The 22,870-nt window shown below is 40.7% G+C and overlaps 1 protein-coding gene across 2 annotated transcripts; it reads right to left on the bottom strand.

Moving 5' to 3' along the window:
* Window positions 1-12,758: 12,758 nt before the first annotated feature.
* Window positions 12,759-22,256, bottom strand: ADIPOQ (adiponectin, C1Q and collagen domain containing). 2 transcript variants are annotated; one of them, XM_010976137.3, is made up of 3 exons: window positions 22,194-22,256; window positions 14,643-14,861; window positions 12,759-14,024 (listed from the first exon to the last, which is right to left on the bottom strand). In XM_010976137.3, the coding sequence occupies exons 2-3, from the start codon at window positions 14,851-14,853 to the stop codon at window positions 13,504-13,506; spliced, it is 732 nt and encodes a 243-aa protein (XP_010974439.1). In that variant the 5' UTR covers window positions 14,854-14,861; window positions 22,194-22,256; the 3' UTR covers window positions 12,759-13,503. The 2 variants fall into 2 exon arrangements, with proteins under 2 accessions (XP_010974439.1, XP_064349724.1); XM_064493654.1 differs by lacking the exon at window positions 22,194-22,256 and adding an exon at window positions 14,990-15,010.
* Between the last annotated feature and the right edge of the window lie 614 nt (window positions 22,257-22,870).

Genomic DNA, 22,870 nt, shown 5'->3' with positions numbered 1-22,870 from the left:
ACTTTTTCTTCATTTGAATACCAGAATTCTTGCTTCCTTTTTTGTGGCTGTAATTTTGTCATGACTAAGGAAGACAGTAAGGTCTTTGTTATGCAGGATCAAATTTATCATATTCATATTTACTAAAAATCAGTGTGTCTGCCAAGCAAGCGAGACTATGAACCAGATAATATCATGCTGCCAGTAAGTCAAAGGGAATGTGTGAATCTGAGAAACAGCTGCTACTTCAACTCTCAACTGAATACTGACTCACCCGTTGCCAGACCTCAGTTGGTCAACAGCTGTGTGTGTGCAGCAGCAGAATATTAAGGAAGTTTTCTACAAGCTCAAATTATAGAAAACAGTTAAGCTTTCATAAGCCTGGATTTTATGAAGTTTACTGTTAGTAACATCATTGAAACACATTCATGAATCTGTGAGGCATTCTTCTCATCTCCATTTTCTGGCTGTAATTAATACAGACACACCAGCCCAGAGTTGAGGTTTCCAAGTTACTTGGGCCCTGACACCATTCTCCCAAATAAGCAGGCATTTTGCCCGATTTCTATCCACATCTGCCAATACGTTTCATTTCTAGGTATAATATTTATCCAAATAAGTTCCTGTGACACCCTGTTATAGACTGTATGTTTGTGTCCCCCTAAAAATTCGTATATTGAAGCCTAAATCCTCAATCTAACAGTATTTAGAAGTGAGGCCTTTTGGGAATTAATTAGGTCGTGAGGGTGGAGTTCTCATGAATAGGATTAGCGACATTATAAGAAGAGACAGAAGGGAGGTGATTACTCTCTCTTCATCATATAAGGACCCAGTGAGAAGACAGCCATCTGCAAACAAGGAAGAGGACCCTCCCCAGATCTGAAGACCATGATCGCACCCTGATCTCAGACTTCCCAGCTTCCAGAACTGTGAGAGATAAATTTCTATTGTTTTAGTCACCTGGTCTGTGGCATTCTGTTATAGCAACCCCGGCTGCTATGTTTGCTCCTTGCTGGGTCTTGCAATAAATGCTGCACTTTCCTCCACCACAACCCAATGTTAGTAGTCCAGCTTTACTGAACACAGGCAAGCAGACCTAAGTTTGGTTCGGGAACAAAACTAAATTCAGCAATATACAAAGTATATACATGATCAAATGAAATTTATTCCAGGGAAGAAAGATTGGTTTAACATTTGGAAATCAATCAATGCAATTTAGCACATCCACAGAGAAAGGAAGGGAAATAATATGACTATCTTAAAAGATCTCCTGTCCCCTAAAAAAAATCTGCAAAAACACAACACTCATTCATAATTAAAAAATAATAACTCTCAGAAAACTGTAAATGGAAGAGTGAATGCTTTCCAACTAAAATCAAGCACAAGACAAAGAAATCCACTCTTCCAAGTTCTATTCAACATTGTACTAATGCAATAAAGGAAGAAAAGAAAAAATAAATGAAAGGCATACATCAGAAAGGAAAAAATAAAATTGATCATGATTCTGTAGACAAAAAATCCCTGATAGTCTACAATAAAAGCAATTAGAACTAGTAAGTGAGTCTATCAAGGTCACAGAATACAAAACCAATACACAAAATAAACAAAAATCAATTATATTTTCATATACTAGCAACAAATAACTGGATATTGGAATTTATTTTAAAAAATGCCAATTTAAAAAAATGCCAATTATAATATTTAAAACATGAAATACTGAAGAATAAATATAACAAAATCTCTATAAGATGTCCTGAAAATTCAATACCATTTGATCCAGCAATTCTACTTCTAGATATATACCCAAGAGAAATGAGAACATACCCACACCAAAAAGTGGACATAAGCATTCAAACATAGCAGCATTATTTATAATAGTCAAAAAGTGGGAATAACCCAAATGCCTTTCAATTGATAAGTGGGTGAATAAAATGGGTTTCTATCCATACAATGGAATATTATCCCACAATAAAAATGGATGAAGTACTGATATATGCTACAATATTGGTGAAGATTGAAAACATTACGCTAGGGAAAATAAGCCAGTCACAAAAGGTCACAGGTTATGAGTCCATTTACATGAAATGTTCATAATATGCAAATCTATAAAGAGAAAGTGGATTATTGTTTGCCTAGAAGGGAGGTGTAAGAGATAAGGCTGAACTGAGAGTAGAGAGTGACTGCTAATGATTACAGGTTTCTTTTAGGAAGAATGAAAATATTCTAAAATTAGATTGTGGTGATATTTGCACTAGAATATCATTGACTAGCACTCTACAATCAGTGAATTGTATGGTATATAAATTATATCTCAGTAAAGCTATTTAAAAATCACAGGAGAAATTTTTTTCTTAACATTGGGATAGGCAAAAAAATTCTTAAAAGGTTACAGAACATATAAAGAAACTACAAAAGAAAAAGTTATAAATTGGACTCCATCAAAAGTTTTAAGTTTTGCTCTTCAAAAGACACCATTGAGAAAATAAAGTGGCAAGCCAGAGGTTCGGAGAAAATATTTATGATGCATATATCTGAAAAATGACTTGTATTTGTTATGTATAAAGAACTCTTACAACTCAATAATAAGACAAACAACCCAATTTAAAAATAAGCAAAACACACAGACATTTATAACAGCTTTATTCATAATTTTCGAAATTTGGAAGCAACTAAGATACTCTTCAGTAGAAACGGATACTGTGTTACAACCAGATAATGGAACATTATTCAGCCTTAAAAAGAAATAATGATCAAATCATGAAAAGCCATGGTGGAATCATAAATGCATATTACTAAGTGAAAGAAGCCACTCTGAAAATGCTACATGCTGTATGATTCCAACTATATGACATTCTGGAGAAAACAAAACTACAGAGACAGTAAAAAGATCAGAGATTCCAAGGGGCTGGGGTAGGGTATTACTAGGTGGAGCAGAGAGGATTTTTAGGGCAATGAAAACACACTGTATGATACTATAGAAAGGATGCCCTGTACATTATTGTACATTTGTCCAAATCCATAGAATGTACAGCACCAAGAGTGAACCATCATGGAAACTATGGACGTTGGATGATTCTGATGTGTCAGTTTGTTTCACTAATTGTAACAAATGTATCACACTAGTGGTGGTGTTGATAATGGAGAAGGCTATGCATATGTGGGAACAGAGGGTATATGAGAAATCTCTGTACTTTCCTCCTTAATTTTGCTTAAAAAGATTAAGTCTTTTTTTTTTTAATGAGCAAAAGATTAGGGACTTCACAAAAGAATATATACAAAGAGCCATTATGCACACTTAAGAAGTTCAACCTCATTGGCCAATTAGGAAAACGTAAATCAAAACCAAGATGAAATCTCACTTCACACACACTAAAATAGCAAAAGGAAAAAGACTGAAAATAAGTATTGGCAAGGACGTGGAGTACCTGGAACTCTCATATGCTGCTTGTGGAAATATGAAATGGTTCAACTACTTTGGAAAAGTAGTTGAACATTTTCTTAAAAAGTTAAATTTTCCCTTACCACTTGGCCCATAAATTCTACTTCTAGGTATTTACTCAAGAAAAATAGCCATATATGTCCAAAAAAGATACACAATGTTAATGTACACAATGTTCATAACAGATTTATTCATAATAGTCAAATACTGGAAAAGTCTCAAGTGGTCACCAACAAATAGCTGGATAAATAAATTGTGTTATATCCTTAGAATGGAATATTACTAAGCAATGAAAAGAAACAAGCTACTGATGCAGCAAGCAACATGAATGCTTGCATGGGCTAAGACTGTCCTGAGTCTTGGCCTCCAGAAATACCTACTTACCTAAGAAGCCTTCAGCTGCTGCACACATTAGACTAGCAGTTCCCTTTGAGGGAAAATGTTACACAGAAAGCCTTGTGGGTGTAATGGTCACCAGATCCCCATCATCACACCTAACAAACACTGTGCTGCTGCAGAGATGCCCACTCTCACGTTTTTGTTTTGTTTTGCTTTACTTTGATTTGGACTTTTGTTTGTTTGTTTTTGAGGATGGGTCAGCAATTTAACTCAAAACTTGATTTTTTCCTGTCATAACTCAGGACTTAGTATTTTTATCCACTAGTATGAGCTTTACCTCTAACTAGCTTTTTACCTTACTGCTAGGTTTTACACTTCCAATCTTTAAAACTATGTATCATTTCCATTTATGGGAATTACTGCTTTTTTGTTAGTTATTTAATTCACTGGATTTGGTTCTTGAGATTAGGTGCAAGAAATGACATATTCATACTGGTCTCACTAGTCAAATCTGAACAATGCCTTTTTTTCCTTCATTGAGGAGAGAGTCGGGGTGGAAATGGGTGGGTAGTAATAGTTTGCTCCTAAAAACCTTTTTTTTTTTCAGTTTATATAAGTGATATTTGTTCGTTATTTTAAAAAAGTGTATTTTTCTCTAACCATCCGTCTTTCTTCACATATTGGAAGCAATCTTTCCTGTGGATCATGTATCAAAAGTGATTCAGGTGGAACTAATTCCAAGCACAGATTTTCTCTGATCCTTCCATTGTTAAGAACAAAGGAGAGTATATGTCCATTAGACCAAGGTGGGCATGTGACACAAACAAGATAATCACAGACCTACAGAGGGGTTTGATAAATATCCATCAGAAAAGCAAAAAATAAATTTAGCTCTGGTTTAGAGAGCTATAAGAATCATGGAAGTAGACGTCTTTTTCAGCCATCTTCTCTGGTCTCACCTTTGCTCTAAATAATTGAAATGCATAAAGCTTCTTTTATCACTTATTAAACTTTTTAATCTGCCTGTTCTTATGCCAGGAACACTCTGTTTTAATTACCATAATTTTTTAAATCTATTTTTCTTTGGGGGGGTGGTAATTAGGTTTATTTATTTATTTATTGAATGGAGGTACTGGGGATTGAACCCAGGACCCTGTGCATGCTAGGCACGCACTCTACGGCTGAGCTATACCCTCCCCCTAATTACTATAATTTTATAATATGTTTCATCATCTGGTAATGCTAGCTGTCAATCCCACCAATAACTTACTATTTTTTTTTAATTTGTTCTTGTATTGTCTCGCTTGTTTGCTCTTTTAGATGATCATCACACAAGCAGGAAAAGCTAATACCTCTGAAAATTCACCAGCAGCAACAGAATAAGAAAAGGAGTGTAACAACAAGTTATAAACTTCAAAGTGTGGCTGTTGAGGAAGGAGACAAAAGATTCTGACAGAGCAAGGCACAGCTTCTAATCCCATTGCCCCCTCCTGCCCACCATGACCAAACCCAGGAAAGAAGTGGATTGGACAGATTCCTGAGATCGCTCACTAATACTCCCCAACCTGCGGTTAAACAGACTCAAGAAGTAAGCAAGCAGCCCAAGGAAACACTCCTCTGAGTATGGGCCCCATCTTCAAGGTCTCAGTAGAAACAGGAAGAGCCCCAGGGTTGTGTGAGGAATCCGGAGGTATCCCACCATAGAACAGGATGTATGGCCAACAAGGTGGATTAATTCCTGGTACGAGACAGTTAACATCATTTCAGAAAAGAGAGTAAAAACTCAGGTTACTCAACGAAGGCCACACAGCCCCCGGGGAGGTCTGCTCCTACTCTTTCTGCCCTCCATCTCAGAAGAGTGAATAGAAAACATGACTTTAGCTCCATCCTGTTGCTTGGAGGTGAGACCTGTAAGTGTCAGGGATGGAAATAATGGAGAATTCATTCTCACTGTCTTAGTGAGAACTGAAGATCTTGAAAGACCTGCTCACATTCAATACAAGCAAGTTAGAATCAGTCGGGTAGACCACAGGAAAGAAAAAGAGAAACACAACATGCCAAAGAAGAGCCAAGAACACAGTCTGGGAGGAAAAAAGATATACACCAAGCAAACATTTTTAAAAATACTTCCTGCAAGTGCCTCTTCTGTGGAAGACTGATAAGAACATGAATAAAATAAGGCGCATCTCAAAGATAAGAGGTAAAGCAACAGAACATCCAGGACATTGTTAAGTAAGATTAATGAAAGCAGTCAGACTTGTTTTGTACCCAATTTTGATGAGGATGCATTTTTATGTTCTACTCTTTACTGTAATGCTGGATGTTGTTTTGAATGTGTTATACTTTATTATGTTAAGGAAATTGCATTCTATTTCTAATCCATAAAGTATTTTTAATAGCAAATGGTTGAACATTGACTCAACCTATTTCAGCTGGCATAAACAAGCTATTTTGTAAGATCTTTATTTTTCCTTGCATCACACTTACAAAGAACCTCAGTGCAGTCCTCCAAACTTGTCCACATGAGTGATGAGTGAGACGTTTTATCATATTTCCTTTTAACAACCAGACTTTCTGTCATATAGCAAATTCAATGACTCAGTTTTTCAAACGTAAGTTTTTCCACTACTGTTATTCACAGGATTGCTGCCATTAGGGCTACAGGTTGTATTAATACATTATTCTTCAAATGTCTTGAAACTAGAAAGAATAAAGGGCCAGGGAGTTGGGGTTCATTTTTTCTACAAGCATGAGCTGTAGAGTCAGGCAGCTCTGAGGATGAATCTTTGCTCTACAATGTACTAGTTGTAGCTTTGGATCATAACTTCATTTCTGTAAGCACCAGTATTCTTCTTATCTGAAATTGGGTCTATGCTATTTAACTTACAGGGTGTTATAAGGATTAAATGAAATAATGTATTTCAAGCAGGTACTTCAAAATGATAATTATTATTATTATCATGATTTTTAAAAAGTATTGTGTCTGGCACATAATATATACTCAATAAAAATTTACTGAATGAATGAATGATCTCTAGAACTAATCCAAAGATGGAATAGGAAGTTTCTGCCCATAAGAGATTTCCAAGCTAAGAAATTAAGTGTCAATAAAATAAATATAAATGAAACTTGAATCCTAGGTTTGATTTCATGGGGTATAATGACTTAATTCTGTTATCTTATTAATAAGTATTCTTCCTAACAAGAACTCAGTCTGGTACCTGGGCACAGTTGTAGACTAATTTCTGACTTCTTGTTCCCTTTGGATACGAATAGTAGAAATCAACTCAAGCCAGCTTAAGTTAAAAGAGAAAATTGTACAAAAATCTGGGAACTGGTGTTTCATATGACCCGTGGGCAACTGAATGCCAAGAAGGACTGGAACCAAAAAGTGGAAAGCTTCTGAGAAACAGATTTCTCTCTCTCTCAGACTTACAGTTTTGTTTCTCTCTAATCTTCTTTTTTTCTCCACAATTGGGCTTCCTCTATCTCTAGACTACAGGGCAGTAGGTGGCCACCCCTGAAACTCAAAGCTACATATTTTGCTTCCATCCCAATTCATATTCCTGGAGGAACTCTGGATGGCCCAGCTTGGATCAAGCACCCGCCTGGATCCATTCAATGGCTTCTAGGAGAAAGGGATCAGATTGGACCACAGGGCTGCCTGAAGGGGTGGCCCGCAACGAATGGAGAAATGGAAGAGCAGCCAGAAGTTGTCTGCTTCACCCAGTCACAGACTGACCCTTAACCTGTTTACGGCCCTAAGTCTAACCACAAACTGAGCTGCACATAAATCTTAATCCTAGCCCTGGAATTCCACTTACACTGATCTTGTGAAACACGTATAACTAATAAAGTGAAGTGGTCTCTGCACTTTCATTGCTTCACTTATTTAGGGGGGAAATGTGGTCTTTACATAGTGAATTTCATTCAAAATCATGTTTACTTGCTGTAAAATACCTGAGTGAACACTAAAAAGATCAAAAGAAAGAAATCTAATTCTTTCCAAATCTTACTAAACACCAGTATATTTCCAAACATTCCTAAGCAAAGCACTGTATGAGTAAAATTTCTGAATTTGAAGGTAAATATTTCTGCTTTGATGCCTGTGGTGGAGTCATGCCGACTGCTTTATTCTCTGCACAGCAACTGATGTATTCTCATCAGTCACTCCAGGCACAGGAAAAATCAGAGACTAGGGTTATAATCAAGAATTTACTTGGTCCCAGACTCCCTTGATCAAGGAGTTCTTGATACCCACCAATTTCTTTGTTCAACAGTGGTCTGTCTCAAGATTGGGCTTATTTTCTTTGATTTCCATTAACTTCAGGGTAATTTATATGCCTTCTTGGGGCTCCTGCTATGTCTCAGTCCCTTCCCTTTTTTCTTCTTCAGAAGTATCATGGGACAGGGATGTCTGGTATTAGCCAAGGCAGAGTAAGCCAACTGTAGTCTACCTTTCCCACAGATGACAACCAAAAACTCTAGACAAAATGCAAAAACAAATACCTGAACAGCCTAAAAAGTAAATAATAGCAGGCAGATTAAAGACTAAAGTCAAAACTTGAATAACAACTCATAGCCTGAGTGAGCTTTACATGATTTTGGTTTTTTTTCTCTTTGTCTCATGGATTTGACCTGAAGGCAGGCCAAGTCCTGGAATTGTGTATTAGACACTGTTGGAAAAACTCCAGGGGAAATCACCTCTTACTAACCAGAAGACCAGGGAAAGCAACTCCTGCATGACACAGAGTAGAAGAGAAATCCCACTTTTTTTCACATTCACATTTCTCTTTTCTCTCCTAGCTCTGCCCTGAGATCAGCCCCAACCACTGGGCTGCATTGCCACAGCAGCAGTGGCAACATGAGCTAAAATTTGCCCCCTAAAATCATAGTCTCTCTCTGGCCAAGAAACCAGTGAAATGGACCAAGCTGTTCAAATAGTGTGGGATAATTCTTGCTACTTTCTTTCTTTTCTCTTGCTGCTTTAACCCAAAAGACAGCCTCAGTCACACAGGACAACACAATAGTCCAAGAAACTAAAACTCAGAGGAAACCTTAGCTTCTTGCCAATAAGAACCAGGAAAAGGAGGGTCCCTGGGGGCTGGAGAATACAGGGACATGCTAGAGAGGAAGGAGCTGGAAAAGGACATCTTCTAATTCTGTTTGGGATCCCACATAAGTCCCAGACTCAACCCCCAGAATAGACATACAGTACAGACCCAAAGAAGCATAGCAAAGCCTTCAAAAACTAAATGACTAAAGTCTCAGACTAAACTTTGAGTGGTGCCTGTGACAGATAGATACAAATAGCACAGCAAAGGCTTGAGACCCGAATTAGCATTGGAATCACCACCCTTAGAAGGTGAGACACAGCTTGGTCTCTGAACCTAGGCCAATCAGTCATGTGCTAACACAAGTAAGCAAAAATCCAACATCCCCTAAAGGATTTTAACAGAACTTGGAATTCCATAATATCCAAAATATTCTGGATACTATCCAAAATTACTCAATGCATAAAGAACCAGGAAAATCTGACTAATATTCAAGAGAAAAGATAGTCACCAGATGCCAACCCCAGTATGACCTCAAATGGAAACATGAACATTCTTGAAATAAATGGAATGATAAAAGTTCTCATCAGAGAAAGAGAATTTAAAAAAAAACAAAGCTAAATGAAAAAATTTTAACTGGAAGACACATATCTGAAATTAACAATTCATCAGATAGGCTTAATTGTAGAACGGAGATGACACAGGAAAGAGAACTTGAAGATAAATCAATAGAAATTATACAAGAAGAACAGAGAGGAAAAGGTTGAAAGCACAACCCTAGAGGTTTGCCAATGTAACATTCACGTTATTGGAATCTCTGAAAGAAAAGAGAAAAACAAAATATATTTGAAGAAATAATGGCAGAAAACTTTCCAAATTTGGTGACAGATATGTTTATAGATTTAAGAAGCTCAATGAATCCTAAACAGGTTAAGTGCAAAGAAAACCACACCCAGACACATCATAATTAAACTGTTGAAAATCAAAGGTAAAGAAAATATCTTGAAAGCACCCAGAAGAAAAACGGATAAATTACACACAAGGAAAGCTATGACTGTAGGTATCGCGTCAGAAACCATGGCGCTCAGAAGACACTGAGACATCTTTAAGGTGCTGGGAGAAAAATAAGTAAGTAAATAAATAAAGTGTTGTAAGGAAAAAAACTGCCAACTCAGAATTCCATATACAGCAAAAATACCCTTCAGGAATGTAGGCAAAATAAAGACATTCTCAAATGAAAGAAAACTAAGAGAATTCACCACCAGCAGAATTGCTCTAAAAGAAATGCCTAAGAAAATTCTTTAGGATGGGGGGAAATTATACCAGAGGGAAACATAGAACTTAAGGAATGAAGAAAAAACAAAAGAAATAATGAATACACATATCTGGATAAATAGAGTATTTTTGTCCTCTTAAATTCTTTAAAATACGTATGATTTTTAAAATATGAATAATTTTGAAAAAATACAACATTGTAATATTTCATTGCATACAGATGTAACATATAAAATGACTATAATATAAAGGGAGTAGGATAAAGGACTCTGTATGGTTATAAGTGTCTATATTTTACTTGAAGTGGTAAAATAGTGCTTCCAAGTATACTGCGAAAAATTAGGTATATATGCTGTCATCCCTAGAGTAACTACTAAAAAGTATCACAAAGACATACATGCCAAAGAGCCAGTAAGTAAATATTCGATGATCCAAAAGAAGTCAAGAAAGACAATACAGCAGAGGGGGCATATAGAAAACAAACAGAATGGTAGCCTTAAATTTAACCATTGAAATTTTGTTAAATTTAAATTGTCTAAACAGCAATAAAAGAGAGACATTTTCAGACTGCATAAAATAAAAAGATCCCACCACACACAGTCTGTAAGAATACACATTTTAAATAGAATAATACAGAGTTAAAGTTACCTGATGGAAAAAGATACACTATGTAAACAGTGATCAAAAGAAAGGTAGAGTGCCTATAATAATAATTTCAGACAAAGTAGACTTCATAATAGGGAAAATTGCCAGAGAAGAAGAAAGACGTTATATAATGATAAAAGGGTAAATTCACCAAGAAGACATAATACTAAGTGTGTATGTATCTAACAAGAGAGCTCCAAAAATGAAGCAAAAGTTGACAGAATCAAAGAGAAATAGACGACTCCATGATTATACTTGAAGACATCATGTGAACATTAATCCTAAAACCTTTATCACAATTTGTCTCAGGGGGATTTATGTAGATTGGCGCTCTGTGTTTCCACAAAGAGCAAACCCTGGTCCAGAGAGATTCGAGTGTGTGTGACACCGTGTCCAGTGCTGTGAGGATCCCACCCTCAGCAGATGTGGGACTGTGAGCATGGCTACTTGTGGAAGTTTTAGAAAAAATCAATAGTAATTTTCCAGTGGTATCTCTTTGAGAAACCTGAGAAAATTCAAACATAACATTAAGAGTTTGTTGTGGAAGTTGTTGTTTTTGCATTCACCATCCATTCTCCCACTCTGCTGTGTCCAGATTTTGCTTTAAGGAAAATATCACTTCTCTAGCTTGAGCCATAATCAATTAAGTCAATAAGTATATTCCATCCTAAGTCCAGTGATTGGTCAGAGACGAGTGCACAACTCAGCCGGAGCCAGTGGGATGCAAGGACACAGTTGGTGGGGCTTCTGGAAGACAGAGCTTCCTCTCTTCTCCTGGGGAACAACCAGGAAAGAGGATATCCTTTTGGCCAGCTGGTGTGGTGTGAGATATTTTTCCATTATGCAAGAGGACACGGTTTTTTGTTTGTTTTGTTTTGTTTTGTTTTTGCTCAAGTTTATTTGAGTTGGGTTCTTTGTCATTCACAAAATAGATTCTTGATTACCACAAGGCTTACTCTGTCAACCCTTTCTAAACCCCATGTCTTTCTGCAAAAATGAAAACAAAAGCCGCATGATACAAATGCTTCTACTTTTAATGCTGGAGAGTATCTTTACTTATAGAAAATAATGACATGCAAGCATTTTAAAAGACAAAGCTTATATGTAGAAATAGTAATCCCTAATGAACAGCAATACATATATAAAAGGAAATCATTCAGACTTTAAAACTGTAAGCAAAAAACTAGGTTTTTCATTTCCATACTTATACAGAACACTATTTGCTGCTTTTGCAAAAAAATTTGAAAAGCATCATTCAAGCTGTTGTCTCCTGAGGGGATGTTTACCACCATCAACCAGCTTCTTTTTTTGAGGACTATTTGACAATTAAAAATGTATATATTTAAGGTGTACAATTTGATGATTTAATATGATATACATTGTGAAATAATCACCATAATCAAGTTAATTAACATATCCATCACCTCAAACGGTTATCATTTTCTTTTTTCTTTCTTCTCTCTCTCTTTTTTTTTTTTTTTGTACTTAAAAGAATAAGAGTAGATTTAAGAGGCCCAAGTCTTCCCAGACCCTGCTGGTACTCAAAGTAAAAACAGTTTCCAAATTCCTTCATGGGTTTTGTGTTGCAAGCTCAAGCTACTTCCTTGAGGGAAAATTCTCTAAGTGTTCTGGAAAGCACAGTCACTCCTAACCTCAGTGGCAAAGATTCAAGTTATCCAGTGGAACAAAGACTGGGTGTTTAAAATCAAGAAGTTCCTAAAATGAAAATGTTTTTGTAGAGAAGGATTGGTTATATGGAGAGACTGAAATGAAGTAAATTCTGGGTAGATGTCAGGTTCGAGAGTCTGGTCTCTGGCATTTATCAAGGACCTGCCAGGGGACTCGGGATGAAGCAAGCACCGTTCTTTCTGGACAGTTGGCCCTGGCCTGGGGGTGGATGTCTCCCAGACCCAGGACTCTCATCCAGGTAACACGTGGAGGGGCACAGAGTGTGAGGAAGGCTTGCAGAAAAGAGACATCACATTAGAGAAGCTTCTTGACCAGGTGGTCTTGAGGAACAGGGAAGATTTTAGCATGTGGAGATGGGGCTGACGTTCAGGGCCAGACAGAAGAGCATGAGGAAAGACAGAGAAGAGGAAGTTCAGGGTAGTGCAGGGGCCACTGCATAGTCCACCTGGACTGGGACCTAGTCAAAGAGGCACCTTCCCTGAGGAAGCTCTGCCGGGGAAAGGGTTAATGCATGGTGAAGCCTAATTCAAAGGCCCCTGGGTGAGCTGGGTGGGAGACCCCTACCAACATCCCCTAAAAAGCCATATACTCGTTAAAAAGGGCACAGTATACTGGAAAAAGTCCATGGCCCTGGGTCTGAGTTCTAACTCTGCCACTTAATGCCTGTGTGACCTTAGGCATTCACTTAACTCTCTCATCCTCAAGAGGTGAATAGTATCTTTCCTGTGCACTTCACAGGACTGGCATGAACATGAGGGAAAACAGTGGGCACAGAATAGCACTGTCAGCTACTTTCTTGTCATGTATGTGAAACTCCCCAGTAAATGTTTTTATCCCTCTATGACCACTTCATAATAGCTCCTTGAGGCCAAGGGACGTGCCTTCTTCAGGACTGTCCTGGGAACACAGTGTATGATTTTTTAATAAAGGTACTTGATAAATAAATGAATGAATGAATGAATGCAAGATGATCAGAGCCCTCCAACTAGATAACAAAATCAGTCTCCTAATGAATTGAAGACCTGTGGGCTCTCCTTTGACTTAGGGCCGTTTGGCATGGTGGAGATTATGAGTTAGTGGTGCTCACTCGGTGTCGTGGTAGAGAAGGAAGCCGGTGAAGGTGGAGTCGTTGATATTGTCTGCATAGACCCCGTTATTCTCTCCATCCCCGTACACTTGGAGCCAGACCTCTTCACCCTTCTCCAGATGGAGAAGCACAGAGCCAGAGGCCTGGTCCACGTTCTTGTCCTGGTACTTGTCATAGGTGAAGAGCACGGCCTTGTCCCTCTTGTAGAGGCTGACCTTCACGTCCTGCAGGTAGACTGTGATGTGGTAGGAGAAGTAGTACAGCCCGGGAATGTTGCAGTGGAATTTGCCAGTGGTGCTGTCATAGTGGTTTTGCTGATTGTAGAAGATCTTGGTAAAGCGAATGGGAACGTTGGGGACGGTGCTCCGGGTCTCTAGTCCTACACTGAATGCTGAGCGGTATACATAGGCACTTTCTCCAGGTTCTCCTTTTCTGCCTGGGATTCCTGGAAAGCCTCGGGGACCTTCAATCCCAGTCACTCCAGTTTCACCAGTGTCACCCTTAAGACCAGCAAGACCTAGAGAACAGGAAGGAAAAAAAGAGAGAAAGAGAGAGCAAGAGAGCCAGAGAGAAGAAGGAAGGAGGAAAGAAAGGAGAAAGGAGGAGAGAAAGAGGAGGGGGAAGGTGAAGTATGTTTAGAAAGTGTATTCTGGGAGCTCCAGCAAAAAGCTCAAGGGGCACAGGGGGCCAAGGGGCTCCCTGTCTCAGAACCAGCTCTCCATACCCTACTCCTGGAAGACAGTCCTTCACGTGCATAAGGGCTCTGGTCCCCACCCATCTCTGCCCCTGTTATCAGGTGACCTTAGCCCCCCACGTCTGATTGCCAGACTCTTGGTCTCCCCATCCCTTTCTCACCAGGGACTTGAGAGAAAGCACAGAGGGAAGTGGGTCCTAGGATCCCAGATCACAGGCCCTCTGTGGAGTCTGAAACGTAGTTAGTCCCAAGAACCTGACTCTAAACAAAACACATTCTATGTGTATTTTTTTACTCCACGTCAGGCCACATCAAAAAGCTCGCTTCTTCCCCGAGCGTAGGACTGTCAATCACTGCTGCCCTCGTGCTGTTCTAGGAGCCCTCCCCCTCCTCCACTCAGGAGAAGTCTGTGATGGAGGAGGCCCAAGACTCTACTCTTACCTGGATCTCCTTTCTCGCCCTTCTCACCATGGGCGCCATCTCTGCCATCTCGGCCAGGGATCCCATTGTGGCCAGGATGCCCCGGGATGCCCACCATCCAACCTGCGCAGGCCCCCTTGGGCAGGGGGTGCGGGACTCCGGGCCCTTCAGTGGTTTCCAGGCCGTGACCAGGCAGGGCCAGCAGTAGTAGAACAGCTCCCAGCAACAGCATCCTGGGCCCTGGAATTCAGATCTGCACCATCAGCCTTGAAAGAGCGGATCCCACCCAGCTCACCTAGACAGACCCAAGCAGGACTCCGGCCAGCTCTGCAGGGTCCACCTCTGAGACCTGCTCTCTCAATACTCACCTCTTCCAGGAAGACTTTCCTGGCTCTTTCAGCCCACCTTGAGCTCTCTCTGCCCTGAAATTTGTAATATTTAGCATAATTCTTTGTGTGTAATCCTTCCTCCACCGTCGGCGATGGTGAGACAGGACTCCTCCAATTTCTTCATATCTGAGCTTAGTACTACGCACAGGGAAAGCTCCAAGAGTCCGCTTGTCAGGAATTCACCCTTGAATTTTCCAAGAATGATGACTCAGATGATCCCATTCAACTCTAACCAACTTCCCGCTCTCCGGCTCCTTCCTCTTTCTTCTCTACTTCCCTTTGCTTCATTTTCTATGCCTGTTCCTCCTCCTTTCTCTCCCATTCTTTTCTTCCTCTCCTGGGTCGCATGTAAGGCCATTTGGTATATTACACATGTGCACACATATTCGCTCACACACACGTATTCACCTTACACACATACGCACACAATGCACATGCATATACACACACAGCCTTCATCAGCAGAGACACATTATCCCACGAGAATATCCACTGACCCTCTGCCTGGGCCACTCTTAGCTGCACCTCCTCACCTGCCTGATCCTTACACAGCCTTCAGAACATGATGGGCTGTCGTCTTTTAGGAAGTCCTCCGGGTCCTCCTTCCCCCACTCCAGGGTGCTATTCCTTATCTCCGCTCCCCAGCGCCCTCTCTTACCTCTAGCATGGCACTTCTTGCATTGTACTGTAGTTCCCAATTTGCTCACCCATTTCCCCCATTAAACTACAAGCACTGGGAGGCAAAGCCTAACCCACTAACAGCACAGAGTAGGGACTAAATAAATATTTTTATAGGAAAAAAAAAAAAAAGAGCAAGAGAGCCAGAGAGAGGAGGGAAGGAGAAAGGAAAGGAGAAAGGAGGAGAGAAAGAGGAGGGGGAGGGTGGAGTATGTTTAGAAAGTGTATTCTGGGAGCTCCAGCAAAAAGCTCAAGGGGCACAGGGGGCCAAGGGGGCTCCCTGTCTCAGAACCAGCTCTCCATACCCTACTCCTGGAAGACAGTCCTTCACGTGCATAAGGGCTCTGGTCCCCACCCATCTCTGCCCCTGTTATCAGGTGACCTTAGCCCCCCACGTCTGATTGCCAGAGTCTTGGTCTCCTCATCCCTTTCTCACCAAGGACTTGAGAGAAAGCACAGAGGGAAATGGGTCCTAGGATCCTGGATAACAGGCATCACTAAGACCCTCTGTGGAGTTTGAAAGGTAGTTAGTTAGCCCCAAGAACCTGACTCTAAACAAAACACAGTCCATGTGTACTTTTTTTATCCTAAAGACTCGCTATTTTTCATCATTTGCTTGTCTCTTATAGATTTCACAAAGCCTCCAGAATTGAGTTTGGCTTCAGGAGACAGTTCCTCTGAGAGAAAAGACCCTGATTGGCAATCTTACCCCCAAAGACATGCGTGGTGCTTGGAATCCCACTCTTATATGCCCATTACCGGGGGCCCTATAATGCCCTCTCCATGGGACACAACCAGCTTCTCTTTCATACATACAGATATATGAAACTCATCACATACATGGTAAGTTTATGTATACATTTATATATATACATAAATGTTATATAGAAATAACATGTTTATATATATGCTCATCTTTCATATAAACATATACTTGTGTGTTCATTAAAAATAGTAAGATAAATACTTTGGGAACTACAGAAAACAAAACAATCCCCATTCCCAAGAATCTTTCTTTTTATTCTGAAACATGGTGGAAATCATACTTTACATAGAAATTTTACTCCCCTATTTTTGCCTTGCCATTTTCCAGTTTTTATAACCATCATTGTAAATGTGCACGTGCTAGTCCAGCAAGTGGATATAGCCAAAATATACTTCAACATTTCCATTTTGTTGAACTTTGAACATATTTCCATTTCAAAACATTATTTTAAAATCTATAAGAAACATCCTTAGGCGTATAGCTTGTCCCCAAATTATTTTTCTGCTATGACATGTTCCCAGAAGAAAAATTTCTGGACCAAAAGGGACGAACATTTTTAAGACTCTTGATGCATGTCCCCAAGTTATGGTTTGTCCCTCTGTCACTCGGCAGTACAGTAACGCATGTGTAAGACAGCCTTTCTGAACTGCACCCTCACCAGCTTCGGACAGAATCATCACAAACATTTTGTTGTTCTTAGTTTAGTGAGCAAAAGAAATGGTACCTCACTGCTTTGACCATTAGTGAGTTGTACATTTTATTAAAGGCCTATTTCCTAATTTAATTTCCTCATTTATGGTAGCTCTGTTAGTGTTCTTTCTCATTTTATTAGGGACACAATGTGCTTTTTGAATTAATTTATATCAACACTTTGTCATATGTGCTATGACAACTACCTCTAATGTAAAGATTATTCTTTTGTTTTGTTTGTCCTGATTTTTAGGTGACAGAAGTTTTAGTTTTTATATAGTCAACTCTGTTGATTCTTTTTTTTGTTTGTTTTGCTTCTAAGTGTTAAACTGTTCTTATCCATAGTAGAGTTTTGGTAAATATTTTATTTTCTTCTATTGTTTGGTATATTTTAAATTTCACTCTTTAATTCATCTCTGATATTTTGTTTTGGTGTGAGCTGTGATCTAAGACAACAAGTGACTTCTTCCTATTTGAAGACGTGCTGTCTAAAAGACACCTTTAATTAAGTTAATCATGCCTGTCTCTATTGATCTGACGCATCGCTTATCACATGTCAGGTTCTAATATCATCTTATTCATAACGTGAGAACTGAGCAGAGAACAGGTGCAGCACAGCAACTGAGACACGTGCGTATTGATTGGATGCTGCTCAAGGCACTCTCTCGCCATCAACATGTACCTTTGTCGCCCCCTACTGGCTTTGGAGGGCTCAAGGGGCATTCTCAACAGCTGCTGGAAATGAAGTGAGAGAGAGTTTAGGCTTGGCTTGTTCTAAGATAAAAAGAAAGAGGGAAGTTAGACGAGAAGCCAAGAAAAGACCAGTCAAGCCCCTTTTGTATTTAAGGAGTATACTTGTTCTGAGACTTTTAAGGCTGCATATGTCATTCAAATTTCCCACGATTTGTCACCTCCATCCTTTCCCCTTATGGGGTTAGCAATAAAACTCCTAGGACCACAGAGAGGCTTTGTGCTTGCTTTCTCCAGAAATGAGCAGGGAAGAATGTATAGACTGTGTTCTTTTCCACAGGGAGACAGGAGGAGAGAATCCAGAACACGAGAATTGGTGGAGGCAGCTACCAAGGGCCTCAAAGATAAAGGGTGACTGGGGGCTTCCTCCAACCATTGGAAGGAGTATAATTTTAGGTCTCTAGAGTTCTCTGGTTCCTCCTCCTCTTTTAAAATCAAGATTCTATTCTCCCAGCCCAAGGAAAGTCATTCGGTCCTCAAACACTTCAGTGGTATGGACAGATTTCTCCACTCACAGAGGCAACCAGTCTGGGTTCCATGACAGTGACATAGGGTGGAGGTACTGGAAAGAGGGATTGGGGTAGATGGACACTCAATCCTAGGATGTTTCTGATGCTAAGAACAGATTCTGACTGAAGAAGAAGGTTGTCATCTAACCGAGTTCTGGATGGAAAAATCAGCAATTGATAACAATTGAAGGTCAGTGCAGAGATGCTGAATTCTTGAAAAAATTTATTACAAAATTATTTGTGCTCTCTGTTTAGATATAGCAATTATTATATTTCGATTTTTGAAAGACCTCTTTTTCCATAGGGAAAAACATTATTAAATGAAACTGTAATCTAAGACTATAATCTAAGACTCAATTATGCCTATAAAGAGACCATTTACATGAACCATGAAGCTAAATCCCAAGTACCACTTACAATTCTTTGTCTTTGTAGAATGCCATTTGTAAGTCCTCACCTCACTCGATATCTCATTTAATTCTCACAACAATTTTGAGAGACAGAATAAGGGAGAATTTGTTCTCACTTGTAACATGTTTCAGCCATACATTTGTTGGAGGATTAAAAGGCACAATCCACGTAAAGTACTTAGAACAGTCCTGACATGTGTCAGTGCTCAATAAATGCTGTCTATGACTGTATCCATTCTAGAGATGAGAAAAGTGGGTTTCAGGGAGGTTAAGTGACTTGTCCAAGATTCCAGAGCTAAATGTAGAGGAACTCAAACTATCGGCTTCCAAAGCTCAACAATGGATCCTTAGACATAACCCAAAGGAGGAAAACAGCATCAAGGTCACATATCTGCCTATTCCACTCCACAGGATGGGCGTAAAAGAGAAAATAGTGTAAAAAATCCTCCAGATTATGATGCAAGTGGCCTGGCTTCTAGTCCAGGCTCCACCATTAACTCACTGGGTGACTTACCTGTCCCTAAGCCACCTCCCAGACCTCAATGCTCTTTGCAGGCAAAGGTGATTATTAATGAATTGTTACCCAGCCTATTTCACAGTATTGTTGTGAGAATCAGTTGACTAAAAGTATGAAGATGTATTTTATAAACTTACGAAGTGTTCCACTCTGGATCCTAAGGGGCCATATTATGATCTCTCATTTTCATATGTTAAGTTTATGAGAAATTCCACTTTGACCTGCTGGAATTTCAGTAACAATAGCAGAATCTTGTGAAATGCAAGGATGAGGTCTCCCTTGGGACTGGCAGGAGACAGAGTGGGATGGGGGAAAGAGGTCACCAAAGCCAGTGCCAACTCCTCCAGCAGGAAAGGGCACTAAAGCCCAGATCCTAGAGTCCCCAAGAACTGAAAGGGACCCCAGAAATCATCTCACCCCTGCCCTGCTTTTACAAAGGGAGGCTAAGGGGAAAGAAAGGGATATATTTATTAGAGCCTCATTGAAACTAGCTCTCACACTAGGAGCTTTCACACATTACTTACACTATTTATTATTTATTTCAATCTTTACAAGAACTCCAAGAAGCAAGGAAAATAACCCCAACTCTAGAGAGGGGGAAACTGAGAGATTAAGGAGATGATCCCTGAGAGATTCCCAACCTGACTTCCAAACCAGTGAGCTTCCTGTCACATTACCCTGCTGCTAAATGGGCTTCTCAGACTCAGCTTCTTAGTCTGCTCCATGAGATCATGTTTAAGAGGAGGGACACGAGAAGACTTGAAGTTGGTAAGGGTACTTGGAAGTATAAATTGCATAAAGCAGTTTCAAACCATATTTCGTTTAATCCTCCTGATAGCCCTGCTTTTGAGTCCACTATAGAGAAGAATCTGAGATTCAGAAACCCCAAGATGCTGACTTAAGATCTTGTAATTTTTGGATTGAATTAAATGAAACTGCCATTTTTAAAGGTCAAAAATGGTAGAATATCAGCAGTTTCACCTGATGCAACCTAATAACAGATGGCAGAACCAGGAATCAGCTAGGTTCAGCCTGGCTCCCAGGAGGATTTCCTGAAGGCTTTCACTCAGCATGCCTGGGTCCCAACACACACACACACACACACACACACACACACACACACACACACACACACACTCTCTCTCTCTCCCTCTCTCTCTCTCTCTCTCTCTCTCTCTCTCTCTCACTTGTATTCCCAAGGAACTGGTAAATCAGAGTACTCCTCCACCACATTTTTGGGATCAGTCTCTCTCCATGTGAAAGAATTCCTGATAGAAAGCTTCTAGTCTAAAACTCAGCGGTGACCATGGAGGAAGGAGGTGGGAAGGGATAAATTGGTAGTTCGAGATTTGCAGATACTACTATATTTAAAATAGACAAACAAGTTTCTACTGTACAGCACAGGGAACTATATTCAATATCTTGTAGTAACCTATAGTGAAAAAGAACATGAAAAGGAATATATGTATGTATATGTATGACTGAAACATTATGCTGTACACCAGAAATTGACACATTGTAAATTAACTATATTTCAATCTTTTTTAAAAAAAGCCTTTTTTTTTTTTGCTTGTTTAAAGGAAAGAAAGAAAGCTTCTAGTCTTCAAAGCTTCTACTTCTGCTTCCTGACCTCAGCCAGGTGTCTGGGGCTATTGATCTCCCGGCTTGACAAGGAGAAGGAGGAAGGTGGCCTACAGCCACCTCAGAAAGGACAAGAAGCAAGTCCTGTGTCTCTCTTTACAACTCCTTGAGAATTGAGGGAAGGGGGCAACATGGACTGCCCACTAAGCTGTGGGGCTCCCTTTACACTGCTCTGCTTCAAGGACAAGGCTGACACCCTCATGCTCCTCTAGGCATATCATGCCAGCATGAAGGCCCTCCTGCTCCCCAGCACTGTCGGGAGGAGCCTGCTTTACCCCTAATGGGAGGAGTCACCAGGAGTAAGGCGGCTGTACTCCTGGCGAGGCTTGATCCCCAGACCAGGGGCCGGGGTCCTCTGACACCTGAGGGCAGGCCTGATCTCTAAAACCCCTCCCACTCCGGCCTCTGCGACTGTAACTGAAAACAGCCAGGATGCCTCAAATGCCGCTAGGGCGAGCAGGACTGGGCTTTGCAAAAGCAAGACAGAGTCAGTTGTTTTTGTCAGAAGATGTCTGCTACAAATAAGATTTTTCATAAGCTCCCAGCATATACCAGGTCCCTCGCTCACTTCACCTCGCCAGAACTCCTCAAGCACCCTGGGAGATATCCCCGCATGGGTGTAGACACGCACGTATCTACAGATACCCCCACGCCCACAGAGCGCGACCGTGCCTCACCCACCTTTGTATCTCACCCACTCTACCCAGTGTCTGGTCCGTAGAATCTGCTCAATAAACGTTCCTGAGTAGAATCAGGGGTAGAGCTAGATTCCAAACTCAGTCTGAGGTCGGCGCTCGGGCTTCCCTCAGGCTGCCTCTTCGTGAGCTTTACTTTCTCTGCCCTCTGCGGTCAAGCTGAGAAGTGACTTGTCCCCTTCTCCTCTTATTTAATTGGACTTTACTGCTGGGCCATCCCTCTCACTTCACTGACCTCAACCTTTTCTTTGGTGAGTCTTCTTAATACACGTGAACTGGGCAAAGTTCAGGATGGTCCCAGGCATTCTGACCAGAAGGGACAGTCCCTTTTCTGTTGGAGCTGTGGGAGCATCAAGGAAGAAGCCGGAGGCCTGTCTGCCTCCGCCAGTGCTGCCCCCACCAGGGTTTTGACTGTATCCCTCCCCACCCCGCTACAACGGGAAAGCGCGGGCACACCCCAGCCAGAGGCTCCATTGCAGGGCAGCCATCTTCACCTCCAGCCTAGAATTTGAATCAATTGTCCTTACCCTCAGTTGTGGACTCGGAGCCCCAGACTGCCGTCAGGAATGGAGGCAAGGAGGAGATGGCCCAGCCTCAGCAGCTGGTACTCATGGAGACAGGCAGTCCCCGCCCCACAGTTGTCCCTTCTGATTGGCCAGCACAATGAGAGCCAGAGACCAATGGGCGGGCCCCGGCCCCTGGCAGATGCTTCAGGTCTCCGCCCCGCGTAACCTGGTGCAACCCAGTTTGGTCTTGGGAAGCCAAGTGGGGCTTCAGTCACAACACTCATGTTTCCAGACCTTGGCCCTTATTTTTGCCTCTTACAACAGCAACAGAAGACAAGGCCGAGGGTCAAGACCAGAAGGAGGAAAACAAGATATTTCCTTATGTAAAATGAATTGCCCACTGGTCCAAGAGGCCTCCCCCTCCTCATTTGCGCTAATAAGTCTGGGGCACCAATTACCACCATCACACTCCTGCTCACTGTGCATGATGAAATGTGATATGGTGTGGTTTAGCCACTGGCCTTTCAGAAGGGGGAACAGTCAGTGGGAGCTGCAATATAGCAAGAAATACAACAGCAAGGGATAAATCCAAATCCCAGGGACTAGGAGTTTGAGATTTGCAGATACTAACTACTATATATAAAATAGGTAAACAACAAGTTTATACTGTATAGCACAGGGAACTATATTCAATATCC

This window comes from Camelus dromedarius, chromosome 2 (assembly GCF_036321535.1).
Source record: "Camelus dromedarius isolate mCamDro1 chromosome 2, mCamDro1.pat, whole genome shotgun sequence".
In the NCBI taxonomy this organism is placed as follows: domain Eukaryota; kingdom Metazoa; phylum Chordata; class Mammalia; order Artiodactyla; family Camelidae; genus Camelus; species Camelus dromedarius.
Note: the sequence above shows the minus strand (reverse complement) of the source record. Positions and strands in the feature narration are given on the sequence as shown.

Coding starts and splice junctions, on each gene's coding strand:
- ADIPOQ (XM_010976137.3), bottom strand. CDS start 14,853: ATGCTGTTGCTGGGAGCTGTTCTACTACTGCTGGCCCTGCCTGGTCAC. Junction 14,025..14,642: donor GGGCGAGAAAGGAGATCCAG/GTAAGAGTAGAG, acceptor CCTGTTCTCTAG/GTCTTGCTGGTCTTAAGGGT.